The following is an 18,423-nucleotide window of genomic DNA, read 5'->3' as shown; positions in this document are numbered from 1 at the left end:
TACAGAGCTTTCTCCGACGACTACCAATATATCTGAGAAGGTTGCTCGAAATCGATGCAGATTTAGATATAGCTCCCATATATATGTTCGTCCGATTTACAGTAATAATGCAATAAAGTGGTCATTTGTTAACTGAATCCCTTGAAATTTGGTACGAAGGATTTTTTCGTGACTATCGACATTAGTGGTGAATTTCGAAGAAACCGGTTCAGATTTAGATATAGCTGTCATATATGTATTTCGCCCGATTTTCACTTCTAAAGCCACTGCAAGCGCATTTATTGACCAATCTTGCCAAAACTTTTTACAACGCTTTTCTCATCCACTGCCATAATATCTGAGAAGTTTACTCCAAATCGGTTCAGATTTAGATATAGCTCCCATATATATATGTTCGTCCGATTTTGGGAAATATTGGAATAAAGTGCTCATTTGTAAACCGTAGTTATTACAGTTTGAACATATTTGCTCGAAATTTGATACGGATTGTTTTATAACCCATCTGAAAACACGCCGAGGTCCATCAAAACTGGATATTGGATATAGCTCCCACATTGTACTTAAAGGTAGGTGTAGGGTATTATACAGTCGTCACCGCCCGACTTTTGTCCATCCTTACTGGTTTGAGATTGCCAAGGGTGTATGTCGGTTGAATATAGCCTCAACATAAACCGATCCTTAGATTTGACTTCTTAAGCCCTTTTCTTGCCGTCTCAATTTGCATTTCATTTGGCTGAAATTTAGTACGGGAAGTACACATTGAACATTCCATTATGGACACATGAACATTCCATTACGGATACATGAACATTCCATTAAGGTACAGGGTCAAACTCTCACATATCAATGAGTGCTGTCCGATTCAATTTTTTTTTTAGCTCTATGATAAGGGGCCTCTTTTTTAAAGCCGAGTCTGAATGCCATGCCGCAATGCGACACCTGTTTGGAGAGAAGCTTTAACACGGCATAGTACCTCACAAATGTTGCCAGCATGAAGAGGGGATAGCCACCCCTGTTTCTGATTTTCTCGCCAGGATTTGAACCCAAGCGTTCAGCATTATAGGCCGGCATGCTATCCTCTGCGCTACGGTGAAAGTACACTTATACCCTCCACAACTCATAACTTAACCCTTCCAGAAAGGCCCATAACTAGAAGTGCACTTAAGCCTTGCAAGGTCCATAAATAGAAATAAAATGACCCCAGTGTTTGACTTCTTGAACCTCAAAAATTTCTTGCAGAATGCATGGTAGTCCGACCGATGTTACCCTTTCCACAGATTTTTGCCCTAGACTTTATGAAGTTTTAGTGCATAGTATTTTAATCCTTGCAAGCTCGCAAGTTTTTCTCTTTCCAAATATGTTTACATAAAATATTTGGCCTCCAAAAATGTCAATTGCTACTTACCCTTCAAAATTGTCTTTCAAAGCAAATAAGCACCTTCAAAAATACATGCACACATTCTCGTTTTGTTTCTAATACTATTTTGTCATAAAAATGTATTTCTCTTTGGATAATCAACACAAGACAGATGGTGTGGTAAATCAATGCAAATGCGAATGCCGATATGAATAAAGAAATCAACTGTTCATATTTACAAAATTTACACTTTGCACACTTGGTGGGATTTTGGGGGGCTGAGGGGGAGAGCTCTATGGAAAAATGTCGCTAAGTCGACACCTGTAAGGATTGATGATTGCGGATGCTAGTGCAGATGCTGTTGCAATTCGGTGCGCACGGTGCCCGTGGAAGATGAAGTTGTCGATGATGTGCCTGAATCCGATTGCATCGATGATGATGTGGATGACGAGCATGACGATGACGATGCCAGAGATGCAGTCTTTCTGCTCCACGAAGGATGTGCTAAGACTTTGGCATTGTCATTGTAGACTTTGACAGCATCATCAGATGCAGTATCGCTGGGGTATGAGGAAGTAGACTTTGTCGTGGTCGTTGCTGGTGTGGTGGCATCCTTTGGCAATGAGGCTGTGGGTGTGCTCCAACTTTGTTTTGGAATTGATGTCAATATGTTTGTTCCTTTGGGTATTACATTTGCATTTGTCTTATCCTTATTGATAAGGTGGTTATGCTGGTGCTGTTGCTGATTGTATGCCGTTGCTGGTGCCGATGCGGGGGCTGTTACATTTGCATTTCTATGTAAGTGCGGTATGCGTGACTGTGACATAGCCTGCTGTGGCAAGTCCTCTGTGCCAGCCTTTGCATTGTCACTGATGGTGGTGGTGGTGGTGGTGGTGGGGTTGTTGGCGCTTACATCAGGTGTTTGCGGCGCTTCCTTGGATGACACTTGATTGTCATCCAGTTGCATTGGTGTAACATGACAGCAATTAGTAGCAGTATCTGAGGCTGGGCCGGTTGGGCATGACAATGATAATGGTGCCGATACCGATGCCGGTGCCTGGGCTTGCAGCCCAGTGGATGCCAAGAGCGTTGGTGTCGTGGGTAATGTTGGCGCTGCCGCCGTTGATGTTGTGGAATGTATTAGGCTGGTGTTGGCTGCTCCTGATGCTGCTATTATTCGTGGTATATGCGATTTCTTGGGTTGGGCATACACCGGGGTGGTGGGCGTTGGTGGTGGTGATAACGATGACGTTGTATTGGCGTCCAAGGAAGCAGAACATGATGGATGATGGTGTTGATGCTGATGCTGCTGCTGATTGCCTGCCGCACTCACCGGTTGCACATTGTAGACTTTCTGTGTCAGATGTGCCGTCACTTCGCGTTCGGGTGTCTCATAGATGGGAGACGACTCAAAAGATTGAAATACTGATTGCTGTTGCTGCTGCTGGAAATTAGTTGGATTAGTCTCAATTTGTGGCGGCTTGTTCTTCCTTTTCAGTGTGGAATAGTAGCCTTCGGTGGGCCGCAATGAGCCAACAATTAATGTGTTTTGCGTTATTTGGGGCTCCTCCTCCTCCTCGGTGCAGTCATGGGCCAGCATGACTGGCGAAGTGGTAATGCTGTTGCTGTTTCGCCTACCCAACGAAGGCTTGCGCCCCAATGTGGCCACCGTACGTGGTGGTGGCAATGGTGGCTGTTGCTTAAGGTGCTGCGAATGAACAAAGAATGAGTTGGGTGGCAACGAGTTGCGCTTGTAGGTGGTCGACAAATCCTTGGTCATGGGTGGTGAGTCAGTCTCTCTGTCCCAACCCGGCATATGTGTGGGCAAAACCTTGGGATATTTCTTACGCCTGATGACATCCATTTGCTGTGCCGGAGTTAAAGCCTCCACCGGCCATTCATCATTGTCATCTTTGCTGGTGACATTGATGTCTTGATCATCATGCGCCGAGTCAGACTGCATAAAACTGGTGACTTTTTCCTCAGACTCGGGATCAAGGCTGTAGTAGATGTCAACGGGATCTGATCTTGAGTGGTAGTGCATGGGCTGTATAAGCTCTCCCTCGCAGGCCTCAGTCACCGTAGAGTGCTGACGCATGAGGGTGTAACGACTGTTGTCCAAGGAGTCCTGGGGTGTGAGTAGCTCTTGGTCATCCACCTCCACTTCTTGGCAAATAATGCGATTGCGTCCATCATTTTTACTTTTGGTCACCTCTATGGGCTCTTGTTCCATGACACTGCTGCCCCTTGTCTCCGAGGTGGCATCAATGGCCACGCTCACCTTGAGGGGGTGCTTGCCAAAGGAGCCACCACTGCCTCCCAGGGAGGAGAAAGATGATGATGATTTCTTGGAGTCCTTATTGCTGCTGGGTCGTCGTGGCAAGGCCACTTTATTCTGACCCGTGGTGCACATCCACTCACTCACCTTGGTGTGTGTGTCGACAGTGGAACAACTCAACTGGCGCGTCATTTTGAAGCCATTCGAGGATATCCGCTCCGTCTTGACTGCCTCATAGGTATTGGACTTCCTCATGGCATCCATGATGTAGCTGTCGCCATCATCCTGATGAGTGCTGGGCTTGGAGCGCTTCAGGTCGTCATCGTTGGTGCCATCGTAGGCTGTGAGGATGCCGGTGCCCAGCTTGCGCTGTATGGTCTGTGTCTTCTTTTTCTTTTGCATCAGTATCGTCGAGTAGATGATGACATTCAATATTATGAAAATGATAATGAGACCTATCAGCAGCTGCAACGTGGTTTCCGACTTGGCCACATGCTCCTGCTGGCTATCGGCATCGGCCATGCCATCGTCAGCCTTATTGTCTTCGCTGGCATAATTGCCACTATTTCCGTTCGGGTAAGGGTGGCCATAAGGTGTTTGCTCACGACCATTGCCTGCCATGCCGTTTGCTCCTGCATCATAGTGGCGTATGCCATAAATTGAGGCGGATGTCGTGGGTGCCCGGGCAGCAAAGCCAAAGTTATTGTAACCCATTTCGTAGCTACGTGCCTCATCACCTTCGCCATCCTCGCCGGAGGTCGATGGTCGATGGCGCACCTTGCCCACATAGGTGGTGGAGGGCGGTGCATTGTACATGTTCTCGGCTGTCTCCCCAGCCTTTTGCCGGCCGGTTGGCTGCTGCATGAGCACCTTCAACGTTCTCACCGGATCCTCTGCGCCATCATCACGTGCTCCGAATTTATTCATATGGCCGGTTATTACCTCACTGCCGCCATAAGGTTTGGGATAAATCGCCGTGGTTCCTGGCAGAGATGGCATCGTGTTTGCATAGTTCGCCTCCAGGAAGGGTTGCTGTTGTATGTGTGCAATTTGATTGAGCTCATCGGGCAATTCCTTATTCCAAAAATGCATGTAAACCTGTCGATATTTATAACCGATGGATGGTGGTATTCCTGTTCATAGATGAATGGTGTGATGCGTAAAGTGCTCCCGATGTGATGATGATGATGATGGTGTTGATGATGATACCGAGATGGTTACACCAGCCGCCCGCCGGAAACGAAATGCAATATGCAAAGAGGAAGAAAAGAGGGAGAACAAAAACTTCCATATAATATTTTATGAAATTGAATAAAAATTGTTTTTTCATATTATAAATTGAGAGAGGTGCATGCAGGGAAAAGGGAGTAGGCCCTAGGCTACAGCGCTACAGAGATGCAAGCATGCAATGCATTATTCATAATGGATTTGTGGTCGGATTTGGTTGATGACGAAAATTGAATAGAACTTTAATGGAGTTGCATGGATTCCGCAGAGGTGAATATTTAATACTCAAAAGGCTTTCATGGGGAGGCTATCCATTTTCTGATAGGCTATGTGGTATACAAGGAGATAGTTTCCCCAGTTATGCAACTACATAAAGAAATTTTTAAAATTTACAGAAAGAACTTTTGTGAAAGGGGTTTTTTTTAAGTCTAGCCAATATTAAGACCAAGTAAAAATGTGATGGAATTTACACAGAATAACAAAGCGTGCTTATTTCGGCCGGGCCGAATCTTGTATACCCTCCAACATGGATAGCATTTGTCAAGTTCTTTGCCTGGTATCTTTTTGTAGGTAAACATAGGATATTGGATAAGAATTGCTTTGCTATTGGGAGCTTTATCAGATTATGGACCAATTCAGGTTATGCGTGATTTGGTTGATGGAGACCATAGTAAAAGTCATGGTGACCATAGTAGAAGTCATTGTGCAAAATTTCAGGATAGCGCTATAGAGATATGAATTGCGTCCTATAGAGGCTTAAAAAGTCATGCTCCGAGATTGAAAAGAACCTTGCAAAATTTTCTTACGATAGAACCTAAATTTTGGCTACTGCAGTCCTAACAGCTTATATGGGCTAAAAGTTATATATGGGAGCTATATGCAGGGTTGGGTTAGGTTAATGTGACAGTCTGCCATCAGACTCACTTAGACATTTTCGTCCACAGGAAAAGAGAGATGCCTTCTACTTCCCTCCGTTGAACCATCCAGATCGCTTTGAGAAGCTCCACCCCTTTCGAATGTTTACATCCGCTAAATTAGACAAGTTCTCAAAGAAATGAGAATCTAAAGTGGAACTCCTTCTGACTGCCAGTGCGGGACACACACACAGCAGATGTTCGACAGTCTCTTCTTCCTCTACGTCCTCACAGCTCTTGCATAAGTCGTTACTGGGAATCTTCAGTATGTCACCATGTTTTCCGATCAGAGAGTGATCTGTCATGACGGTCACAATGACTGAGATGTCTGTTCTAGCCAGCAACAGCAAAGCCGTAGACCTTTCCAAGTATAGATTAGGCTACATAATTTTGAAGCATTCACCACTTCCCCCTTGGTGACCTTCTGTCATTCTAGACATGTCCGTCCGTCTGTCTGTTGAAATCACGTTACAGTCTTTAAAAACAGAGATATTAAGCTGAAATTTTGCACATATTCTTTTCTTGTCCACAATCAGGGTAAGTTCAAAGATGGGCTACATCGGACTATATCTTGATATAGCCCCCATATAGACCGATCCGCCGATTTAGGGTCTCAGGCCCATAAAAGCCACATTTATTATCCGATTTTGCTGAAATATGGGACAGTGAGTTCTGTTGGGCCCATCGACATCCTTCGTCAATTTGGCTCAGATCGGTCCAGATGTGGATATAGCTGCCATATAGACCGATCCTCCGATTTATGGTCTTAGGCCTATAAAAGTCACATTTATATTTATTGCTGACATTCGGGACAGGGAGTTGGGTTACGCCCTTAGACATTCTTCGATAATTTGGCCCAGATCGGTCCAAATTTGATTAAAGCTGCCACATAGACCGATCCTCCGATTTAGGGTCTTAAGCCATAAAAGCCACATTTATTATCCGATTTTGATGAAATTTGGGACAGTGAGTTGTGTTAGACCCTTCGAAGTCCTTCTTCAATTTGGCCCTGATCGGTTCAGATTTGGATATAGCTGCAATATAGACCGATATCTCGATTTAAGGTTTTGGGCCCATAAAAGGCGCATTTATTGTCCTATGTCGCTGAAGTTTTGTACAGTGAGTTAAGTTAAGCCCCTTCACATACTTCTGCAATATAGCACAATATCCGTCCAGATTTGGATGTAGTTGCCATATAGACCGATCTCTCGGTTTTAGATTTTGGGGCCATAAAAGGCCCATTTATTGTCCGATGTCGCCCCATATAGACCGATCCGCCGATTCGGGGTCTTAAGCCCATAAAAAGCCACATTTATTATCAGATTTTGCTAAAATTTCGTACAGTGAGTTGTGTTAGGCCCTTCGACATTCTTCTTCAATTTGGACCAGATCGGTCTAGATTTGGGTATAGCTGTCATATGCCATTAGGGTCTTAGGCCCATAAAAGCCACATTTATTATCCGATTTTGCTGAAATTTGGGACAGAGAGTTGGGTTAGGCCCTTAGACATTTTTCGATAATTTGGCCCAGATCGGTCCAGATTTGGTTATAGCTGCCACATAGACTGATCCTCCGATTTAGGATCTTAGGCCATACAAACCGCATTTATTATCCGATTTTGATTAAATTTGGGACAGTGAGTTGTCTTAGCCCTTCGGCGTCCTTCTTCAATTTGGCTTAGATTGGTCCAGATTTGGATGTAATAGCTGCCACATGGACCTATCTTCCGATTTAGGGTCTTATTCCCATAAAAACCAAATTCATTATCCGATTTTGCTGAAATTTGGTACAGTGAGTTGTCTTAGACCCTTTCTTTAATTTGGCCCTGATCGGTTTAGATTTGGATATAGCTGTCATATAGAACGATTTCTCGATTTAAGGTTTTGGCCCCATAAAAGGCGCATTTATTGTCCGATGTCGCCGAAGTTTTGTACAGTGAGTTAAGTTAAGCCCCTTCACATACTTCTGCAATATAGCACAGATCCGTCCAGATTTGGATGTAGTTGCCATATAGACCGATCTTTCGGTTTTGGATTTTGGGGCCATAAAAGGCCCATTTATTGTCCGAAGTCAATGAACATTAAGTTCGCTTATTTTTGGCTCGAATCTTTGAAATTTTAAATTTAAAATTTTTTTTTTTCAGTGAATACGGATCGATCTACGGATTGCAGTTTACTGACTAATCAAATTTTTTTTTGTTGAATTTCGTAGGCTTTTCATAAAAGAATCCTATCCTTATTGGTGAATATTAAAAGTTCGAACCGGTCCAATTTAAGGCTTTTAAATAAGTTTTTGATTATCTTGACATTATAAATATAAGTAGCCTTCTATGTTCTATCTTACTTCGTTCTGGAATGCTAAAAAGTCTAAAGTTTCATGCGTTTGAGTTTAACATCCATATAGATTCGTATATCAGTCCATCGATTTTTTACAATAGAACGACAAAAAAAAATTTATCTTCAACGAATCCAATAAAATTTGGAAAAAATTAAAATTTTCATTTAAAAAGTGTCTTATAAGAAAATGCTTTCGTTTCACAAATATTTCCAATATAAATTGCCCTAGAAAATTTCAATTTCCTCTTTCTCTCCATCAAACCATCAAGACATAAACATAAATATTTCAATAATGGACTTTATATTTAAAATTACTTCTGTAAGCCGAGCAATGCATCAAATGATTATGGATAGTCTTAGGGGCATTAAGGAAGCAACCCTTGTCAACTGGCAAAGGGTTTCATTTTTTTTTTTGTGTATTCTTCTGTGCACATGCTAGGGGAAAATGGCAAAAATGGGCAAAATAATCGACATAGCTTTTGTGGTACTAGTGAAATTTGTTATTATTACCAATATTCATGTACGCCTGCGAACGTTTATTGAATTCTGGCCATTCTAAATCATAGCGATCCCATTCCATGGCATGCAAATTTATGAAGCTCTCCTTCCAGGGTGCCTTTGGATTTCTGGAAATAAAGGAATATGGATAAAGAAAAAGTAGAAAAATTATAATAATTTTGTTTGGTTACAAAAAGGAAACAAGTAAAAGCGTGCTAAGTTCGGCCGGGCCAAATCTTATTACCCTCCACCATGCATCGCATTTGTCAAGTTTTTTGGCCAATATTTCTTTAAAGGCAAACAAATGATAATGGATAAAAATTGCCATGCTATTGGAGCCATACCAGGTAATGGACCGATTCAAATCATACTTGGTTTGCATGTATGGGAGACCATAGTTGAAGTTATAGTGCAAAATGTCAGCCAAATCGGATATGAATTGCGCCCTCAATAGGCTGAAGCAGAAAATCGTAAATCGTCTTCCGATTCTACTTCTTGATTCTATAGAGGGTGCAATTCTTACCCGATTTGGCTGAAAATTTGTACAACGACTTCTCTTAAGATCTTCTATATGCGTCTGAATCGGTCTATAATGTGGTAAAGCTCCCGCTTTATGTAGGAGAAGATAGGCCCATAAAAGCCACAGTTATTATCCGATTTTGCTGAAATTTGGGACAGTGTTAGGCACTTCGACATCCTTCTGCAATTTGGCCCAGATCGGTTCAGATTTGAATATAGCTGCCATATAGACCGATCCTCCGATTTTGAGTCTTAGGCTCATAAAAGCCACATTTATTATCCAATTTTGCTAAAATTTGGAAAAGTTAGTTGCGTTAGGCCACCCGGCATATTTCTTCAAGTTGGACCAGATCGGTCCACATTTGGATATAGCTGTCCTATAGACCGATCTGCCGATTTAGGGTCTTAGGCACATAAAAGGTTTATTTACTGTCCGATTTTGCCAAAATTTGGGACAGTGAGTTTTGTCAGGCCCTTCAACTTCTTTAATTTGGCCAAGATCGATTCAGATTTGGATATAGCTGCAATATAGACCGATCTCTCGATTTAAGGCATTAGGCCCATAAAAGACGCATTTATAGTCCGATGTCGCCAAAATTTTGGACAGTGAGTTAAGTTAAGCCCCTCGACATTCTTTTGCAATATGACACAGCTCGGTTCAGATTTGAATATAGCTGCCATATAGACCGATCCCTCGATTTAAGGTTTTGAGGCCACAAAATGCTTATTTATTAACCGATTTTGCCGAAATTTGGGACATTGAGTTAAGTTAAGCCCCTCAACATACTTCTGCAATATGGCACATCTCGGTCTAAATTTGGATATTGGTGTCATATAGACCGATCTCTCGATATAAGGTTTTGAGCCCATAAAAGGCGTATTTACTGTCCGACGTCGCCGAAATTTGTTACAGTGAGTTGTGTTAGGACCTTCGACATCTTTCTTCAATTTGGCTCAGATCGGTCCAGATTTGGATATAGCTGCCATATAGACCGATCTCTCGATTTAAGGTTTTGGGGCCATAAAAAGCGCGTTTATTGTCCGATGTCGCTGAAATTTGGGACGGTGAGTTGTGTTGGGCACTTTGATATTCTTCTTCAATTTGGCTCAGATCGGTCAAGATTTGGATATAGCTGCCATATTGACCGATCTTTCGATTTAGGGTTTTGGGGCCATAAAAAGCGCATTGATTGTCCGATGTCGCCTAAGTTAGGGACAATGTGTAGGCTTTTGGACATTTGTCTGCAACTTGGCCCAAATCGGTGCAGATATGGATAAAGCTGCCATATAGACCGATCTCTCGAGTTAAGGTTTTGGGGCCATAAAAAGCGCATTTATTGTCCGATGTCGCCTAAGTTTGGGACAGTGAGTTGTGTTGGGCTGTTGGACATTCTTCTGCAACTTGGCCCAAATCGGTCCAGATTTGGATATAATTGCCATATAGACCGATATCTCGATTTAAAGTCTTGGGCCCATAAAAAGCGCCTTTATAATCCTATTTCACCGAAATTTGACACAGTGACTTAAGTTAGGCTTTTCGACATCCGTGTCGCATATGATTCAGTTCGGTTTATTTTTAGATATGGCTACTAAAAAGACCAATATTTTGTTATTGAACAATGACTTGTACTTATTGGTATATGGTCCAAATCGGAACATATTTCGATATAGCTGCTATGGGGCATAAGGTATGCATTTTTCATCGCATTTTGACAAAAGGTGATTTACATACATACCCGAGATGGTGGGTATTCAAAGTTCGGCCCGACCGAACTTTACGCCTTTTTACTTGTTTCATTTCCTTCACTCTTTGAGTAGTAGAAATAGTGTTATGGCTATGGCATTCCATTATCAATTTCTGCAAAAGCAACGAAAATATCGCATTAAAACGATAAACTTTATGTAAAATGACACTATGGTGTTGGTTTTTTCGTGTTATTTTTCTCTCACAAGATCCTGTTTCTAAGCTCCGCATAACCTTTAAGTTGGTAAATAGTAACAGCACTTAGTTAGTTTTAACAACAAGCTCATCCACTTTTTGGCCATTACCAGTCAAGCCAAGCTAAAGGAAAAGTAAAAGTAATGGCAAGAAATAAAATTTCAATTTCTATTCGAAACTATCCTCTCGAAAATTGCTTAAAGTACCCAGTGGCAGTGTCATTGCCATTCTACGATGTCAGTTACAGTGTGTGTGTGAGTGTTGGTAAGGGGTGATGGTGAAGAAAAATCCCTACATATTAGCTGCCGGGAACCAGAGTCAAGCTAAGAAGGATATCATACCGTTGCTTTCCCAACCCTAAGAAGTGCCAAGGAATGTCCATGAATTTCCGGTAATGCAGAAGAAGGAGGTTGCCATTGCCATTTTGAAGATGCTTAAGGATTTTGTATTTTCATCCTAGAAAATCACAACTGTTTGTCCATAATCGTAATAATAATAACAATAACGAGAAGCACATAACGCGTGCCTTTGCTTACAGCAATCAACTGGCTCGAAATATGACTTTGACACAGCCATGGCTATTGCAACACCAACTACTTGAACTACTCGGTGTTTTGGCAATGTAACCTAATCACTGTGGCTAACAATCTTTCAAATAAAAACAAAAACGGCATAAAGTATGGCTGATGCAAACTTTTGTATTCCCCTCAACATGGAGCTTCATAGGTGGCATTCCGTGAACCAGCATACATACTATACTGCAGTAAAACTTCCCATCCTCCTTCTCCTGCCCCTGTGGAATCACAATGGAAGAAAAGTCTAAGTGAGTCTGATTGTTGAATGCCACTTTAACCAATCTAACCTAACGTTAACCTAACTATCAGGCGCCGAGCCTTATTTGATATAAGATCTTCTCGCATTACCGATAGAGAGGATAGGTAAGCGGATGCTGAGTTTGAGGACTATTTGAACTTGGTCGTCACTGATGGCTCCCAGAGAGTGTCAGAGAGGAGAATGTAGGTCTACGCCTATGCACTCAATGTTGGTATGTCGCTTAAACTAAAGAAAAATGATTTGCTTGGAAGGTATTAAAAGCCCCCTAAACCCAAAACTTATTTGGACAGTAACAGTTCAAGGCCCCATATTCGAGGCAGTACGGTCGAAGTGCGCGGAGAAATGTTTGGAATTTCTTACATAGAACTGACTTGGATTCTCTGACAAGATGATTTTCTGGGAAATTAGAAGCCGGACAAATATGTCTGCAAGGGTTTGTCAACAGCCTTTGACCTTTCACTATCTACATTGACATTGTATTATAGGAATCATAAACAGACACTGAACTTTAGGGCATATAGAGGCGCTTGAAATTTGCACACATACTTACTATTGATGTAGGTCTTTAGGGACTGTGAATGGGCCACATCGGTTCGGAGTTGAATATAGCCTCCATACAAACTGATCGATCGATATGACTTCTTTAGCCCCGAATCTTACCTGATTTGCCTGAAATTTTGCACAATGATCTCCAATATTCCATAGACCGATCTTTCAACATAGGATCTTAAGCCCAAAAAAGTCGCATTTATTTTAAGACATTGCTGGAATTTTAAACATTGAGTTGTACTTCAACTCTCATCATCCGATCCAAATATTGTTCACATCGTGCTATATTAGCCTTATAGACCGATCTGAGCCATATAGATTGAAATCGGAACGATTATTTAGATTTAGGATCTTTAGTTGAAATTTTGAATTATCGCTGAATGTTGAGTTGTTTTAAGCTTTCGGCCAATCGACCAGAACATGGTCCAGATCGGACCATACTTAGATATAGCTGCCATATAGATCGATCTTCCAATTAAAGTTTAAGACTCATAAAAGCAAATTAATTGCCCGATTTCGTGACTTGTGTAGGAATTTTCTGCACCTGAACGAAATATGGTCCAAACCAGCCCCTAATTGAATATAACAATGGATATGGTAGTGAAGTTAAAATAAACTAGACTGATGAATATGTCCATCCCCTTAGGATTTTCGCCATCTTGCCGACCGTTTCGCTATTTGTAGCAAACGCCCTTAATTCGAAATGCGTTGATCCGAAATCAAGTTTATTGATAGCAATCCTCTGACCTTCGCTGGTAAATCGTTTGCTTTTTCCTTCCCCCACTCAATCGACGCGGATTTGCCACCATCATAATCATATTCTTACACCCCAAGACTGTTCGTGATCTTACCGCACTGATTGTTATTGCCCTGATGGCTAATTTAGTGTCTGTAAAGATGTTCACACTCGACGTCCTCGCACCACACCACTTTACTCATTCTGTGATCGCCCGGATCTCCGCCTGCAGGACCGTATTATGATCAGGCGGTCTTAAACAGATCTCAGTCCCTGGTTTCTCAATGTAGACCCTCAGGTCCACTCTGCTCTCTAGCTTTGATCCATCCGTGTAACATTGGTTCTGTCAATCCAAGGCTGTGCCGCTGGCAGGAGTGCATCCCACTCAACCTCAAGTGTCATCTCAGGTATTCGATCGGAACCCACTTCCATTCCTTCCAGGTCTCATATCATTGCCACGTTTATAATGCGATGGTATGACCTGCTCCTATTCTCTATCCATTCTCCCATCGCTTTAAGTCTCATAGCCTCACGTGAAAACCACACCACCTCACGTATTCCGCGATAGCCCGAATCTAAACACCTGCAGCACCGTATTATGATCAGGCAGTCTAAAACATGTGTTAGTCCCTGGGTACTCAATGTGGACCCCCAGGCCCACTCTGTTGTCTACCTTTGATCCATCCGTGTAACATCATCTTCCAGATGGCAATACTAGGGTTCCCTCAAACCAAGTATTTGCCGAAATCAGCAGTACCTCACAATCGACCTCTTCCAGGTTTCCTATCTTCGCCTCGATTGTACCGCGATGGTATGACCTGCTGCTATCCTGTATCCATTCTCCCATCGCCTTAAGTCTCATAACCGCAATGGCTGTCTCACACTTAGTCTATATATCTATGGGTCGGAAATCTGGAATAGTCTCCTGTGCCCTAGTGAGGGTGGTCCTTATCGCTCCGCCTATGCCAAAAACAACATGTTCTCTGAACCTATTGTATGGTGCTTATGTTGCATTTTTCTCCATAGCAATCCAACAAACTACTGAGGCGTAAGTAAGTATTGGTCTAATCACGCTCCTGTAGAGCCAGTGGACTATCCTCGAATTCAGGCTCCATTTCGAGCCTACGACCCGTCTACATAGTGCACAACATCTATGAACCTTCTCTGTGCCCTCCTGTATGTGACACTTCCAATTCAGTTTCCTGTCCAAGATCACACCTAAGTATTTGACTTTGTCAGATTTCGAAATCGTCTTATTGTGGTAACGAGGTGCGTTAAAATTATCCGATTCTACTGAAATTTGGGACAGTGAGTTATGTTAGGCCCTTCGATATCCTTCTTCAATTTGGCACAGATCGGTCCATATTTGGATATAGCTGTCATATAGACCAATCCGCCGATTTAGGGTATTAGGCCCATAAAAGCCACATTTATTATCCGATTTTGCTGAAATTTAGGACAGTGAGTTGTGTTAGGCCCTTCGACATCCTTCTTCAATTTGACCCAGAGCGGTCAGGGCCAAATTTCCCAAATTTCAGCATATAGACCGATCCACCGATTTAGGGTCCTAGGTCCATAAAAGCCACATTTATTATCCGATTTTGCGGAAATTTAGGACAGTGAGTTGTGTTAGGCCCTTCGACATCCTTCTTCAATTTGGCTCAGAGCGGTCCAGCTTTGAATATAGCTGCCATATAGACCGATCCGCCTATTTAGGGTCTTGTGCCCATAAAATCGACATTTAGTATGCTTCTAAAAATCCTTAACTTTTGTCAAAACTACTTTCCTCAACACTGTGCTCTGTTTACAAGCTAGTAATTTTCATTGGCCTTGTTATTTTAATACACACTTTAGCATTGAAAGCCAGTAAAACTTACCCCGTCTTGGCAAAGTTACACCAATACGACATGACAGCCTCCGCCAAAAGTTTTTCCTGCGCCGTATAGTGAATGCCATGAAAGAGGCCGGCCGAAGAAAGTGGTGCACCAAATACGAAGGCAAGTTCCTCACCCGCTATGCTGTGGGGTAGCTGAAAAGAAATTGAGGAAGGCAAATAGAAAAATAAAAATCTTAAGAAAATGCAAAAATGTAAAATTCATTTTGTTCGTATGCAAGTTTTGTGAACATTGTGCGATACGATGTAATTGGCTTCGTGATCAACAGACATGCTAATGGTGAAGCCAAGTTCAACAATGGCTGTAGTGACCAGAACGGCATGAAGGGCTGTTAATGAAATCGAAGTGCACTTTGCTGCTTGTGCTTGAAGGGCAGCCCTTGCATACATTGGAATGCTGCACACAATTTCTTTCCAATTGGATTTTGTGCCACAAACATTTCCTTTTTGTGTTCTCTGTATGTGTGTGGGTGAATGTGGCTTTGCCTTAAGGAAATGCACTGAGCATATTTCCAAACCGACTTCATTCCGATTCCAACTCTTCAAATGCTGTTCTTTGAGTACCCAGGAACTGAATTTGGTTATTCCTGGCAGTAATTACTCTCAAGCGAAGGAGTCAAATATCTAAATAAGATTTTCCTAAATAGGGCTATTGCAATGACTGTTAATTGGGCCCCATATCAAGGCACAAAGAAACCAAGGACATTTTTAAAATTGCACACAACATTAATTTGCCATCTCTGTGTGTGTCTGTGTTAATCGATAAATCACAGCTTGATTGAATATTTGGGAAGGATATTGGAATTTATTGGGCATTAAAGCAAATATCCATTGAGTCTGTGAGTAATGGCCTTGAGCAATGAACGAATATTTGCCTTGCCACCAAGAGTCCTTTGAGGCAGAAAGTAATAATGATATTTTAATTTACTTGAAAAGCTTTTTATTGATTTCCCTGAAAATGAGTTGTAGTATAAAAAAACAAATTGAATTTTTTTTTTTGTTCTTTCAAGGCAGCTGAGAACTTTGTATGCCAAATGGCATAATTGGAGTAAGAAAATACTATGGTATAGCAAGGCATAAGAATAGGTAAATGTTTTCTTTCTTGAAGTTCTTAAAGCTTTCTTACGGAAATTAATTGGCTTATTTGCTTCCATTGTAATTAAAATTACCACTTTAACAAAATATTCGAAAGCTACCGTAAAAATGTTCCCCATAGAGCATTTTCCATTTTAATAAATTTTCTTCTTTTTATACCCTCCACCATAGGTTTACTCACCTCTTCACCCCGTTCGTAAGTCATCTAAACAGTGGTTTGCAGTGCATTGCGTTGCCATATTGAAGGGGAAAGGAGGTTGTATTGTTTATTGATATTCATTAGCAGGAAGTCGACTACACATTAGGGAGATACGTTTTTTTTTTGCCTATTTATGACTAAAATAACGTCTATTCTAATAAATAAAGGACAAACCACTTTGAAACTAAGTTTTTTGAAAAAACTAAAATTTTTATACTATACACCACCACTGAGATACAGGGTATTATAGATTTGTGCATTTGTATGCAACGCTAAGAAGGAGAAGGGGTAGACCTATCGATAAATATACGGATTGGCTTAGAACCACTTCACGATTCAATTCTGTCCGTCTGTCTGTCTGTCTGTCCATGTATTCTTGTAATCAAGGTACAGGTCGCATTTGTTTGTCCAATTTTCACAAAATTTTGCATAGGTCTCTTTTTTGGTCCAAGAACGAACGCTATTGATTTAAAAAAAAAATCGGTTCAGATTTAGATATAGCTCCCATGTATATCTTTCATCCGATATGGGCTTTTAAGGCTGTAGAAGCCACAATTTTGGTCCGATCTTTAGCAAATATAGCATGATATGTTTCATGTGACGTCTTAATACGTGTGCAAAATCTCATCTGAATCGTTTCAGATTAAGATATAGCACCCATATATCACATTCATCCGATTTGGCATATTAAGGCTGTAGAAGGCACAATTTTAGTCCGATATTTACCAAATTTGGCACGAAGTGTTTTTTATACCCACCACCGTAGGATAGGGGGTATATTCATTTAGTCATTCCCTTTGCAACACATCAAAATATCAAATTTCTGACCCAACAAAGTATATATACAGTATTTCGGATCGTAGTAAAATTCTAAGACCATTTAACAATGTCCGTTTGAATGTCCGTCCGTCTGCTGTAATCACTCTAGAGCCTTAAAAAATTTAAATATTGAGTTGAAATTTGGCACAAATACATCTTTCTGAAGCACGCTGGTTAAGTTCTTGAACGGGCCAAAGCGGACCGTATTTGGATATAGCTGGTATATAGACCGATTTTCCGATAGAGGGTCTAATGCCCATAAAAACTTTTGTTTTCATCCGATTTTGCTGAAATGTGAAACGGTGAGTAGTTTAAGGTTTCCCGATAACTGACCCAAATATGTTTTAGATCGGACTATATTTATATATAGCTACCATATATACCGATCTCACGATAAAGGGTCTGAAGGCCATAAAAACTTTACTAATTACTCGATTTCGCTGAAACTTGCAACAGTGAGTTATTTTAACCCTCCCGACATCTAAACTAAATATAGAATAGATCGGTCCATATTTAGATATAGCTGCCATATAGACCGATCTCCCCATAAAGGGTTTGAAGACCATAAAAGGTTTATTTTTTAACCGATTTCACTTAAATTTGCAACAGTGAGTTATTTTTAGCCTCTGAACATCTGACTTGAATATGGTTCACATCGGACTATATTTAGATATAGCTGCCATTCAGACCGATCCCCCGATAAAGGGTCTGAAGCCCATAAAAATTTTATTTTTTAACCGATTTCGCTGAAATTAGGAATTGTGGGCAGTTTTAAGCATTTCAACATCCGACCCAAATGTGGTACAGATCGGACTATATTTAGATATAGCTGCCATATAGACCGATCTCCAGATAAAGGGTCTGAAGCCCATAAAAGCTTTAGTTTTTAACAGATTTCGTGGGCAGTTTTAAGCCTCTCAACATTCGACCCAAATGTGGTACAGATCGGACTTTATTTAGATATAGCTGCCATATAGACCGATCTCCAGATAAGGGATCTGAAGCCCATAAAAGCCCTATTTATTACCCGATTTCGTTGAAATTTGAAACAGTGGGTAGTTTTAGGTCTCCCTCGATATTTCAATAGTTATGCAGAATTGAAGTCTGACTAAAGTTGGATAAAAGTGTTATATATTAAAAGTTTTACGTAGACTCGGTGGTGTAGGGTACTATATGTCGGCTCCGCCCGACTTTTGCCTTTCCTTACTGGTTTTTATTGAATCACCGAA

The 18,423-nt window shown here is 41.3% G+C and overlaps 1 protein-coding gene across 8 annotated transcripts in view; it reads right to left on the bottom strand.

The window, feature by feature from the left end:
- Positions 1-1,465: 1,465 nt before the first annotated feature.
- Positions 1,466-18,423, bottom strand: part of LOC106095633 (uncharacterized) — a 219,967-nt gene continuing 203,009 nt past the window's right edge. For all 8 annotated transcript variants that reach the window (XM_059361970.1, XM_059361973.1, XM_059361975.1 and 5 more), the window contains 3 exons: positions 15,065-15,216; positions 8,623-8,738; positions 1,466-4,768 (listed from right to left, as the gene is read on the bottom strand). In XM_059361970.1, the coding sequence (XP_059217953.1) occupies positions 1,704-4,768; positions 8,623-8,738; positions 15,065-15,216 (3,333 nt within the window). In that variant the 3' untranslated portion in view covers positions 1,466-1,703. The remainder of the gene's footprint in view (positions 4,769-8,622; positions 8,739-15,064; positions 15,217-18,423) is intronic.

This window comes from Stomoxys calcitrans, chromosome 2, assembly GCF_963082655.1.
Source record: "Stomoxys calcitrans chromosome 2, idStoCalc2.1, whole genome shotgun sequence".
Lineage (NCBI taxonomy): Eukaryota > Metazoa > Arthropoda > Insecta > Diptera > Muscidae > Stomoxys > Stomoxys calcitrans.
Note: the sequence above shows the minus strand (reverse complement) of the source record. Positions and strands in the feature narration are given on the sequence as shown.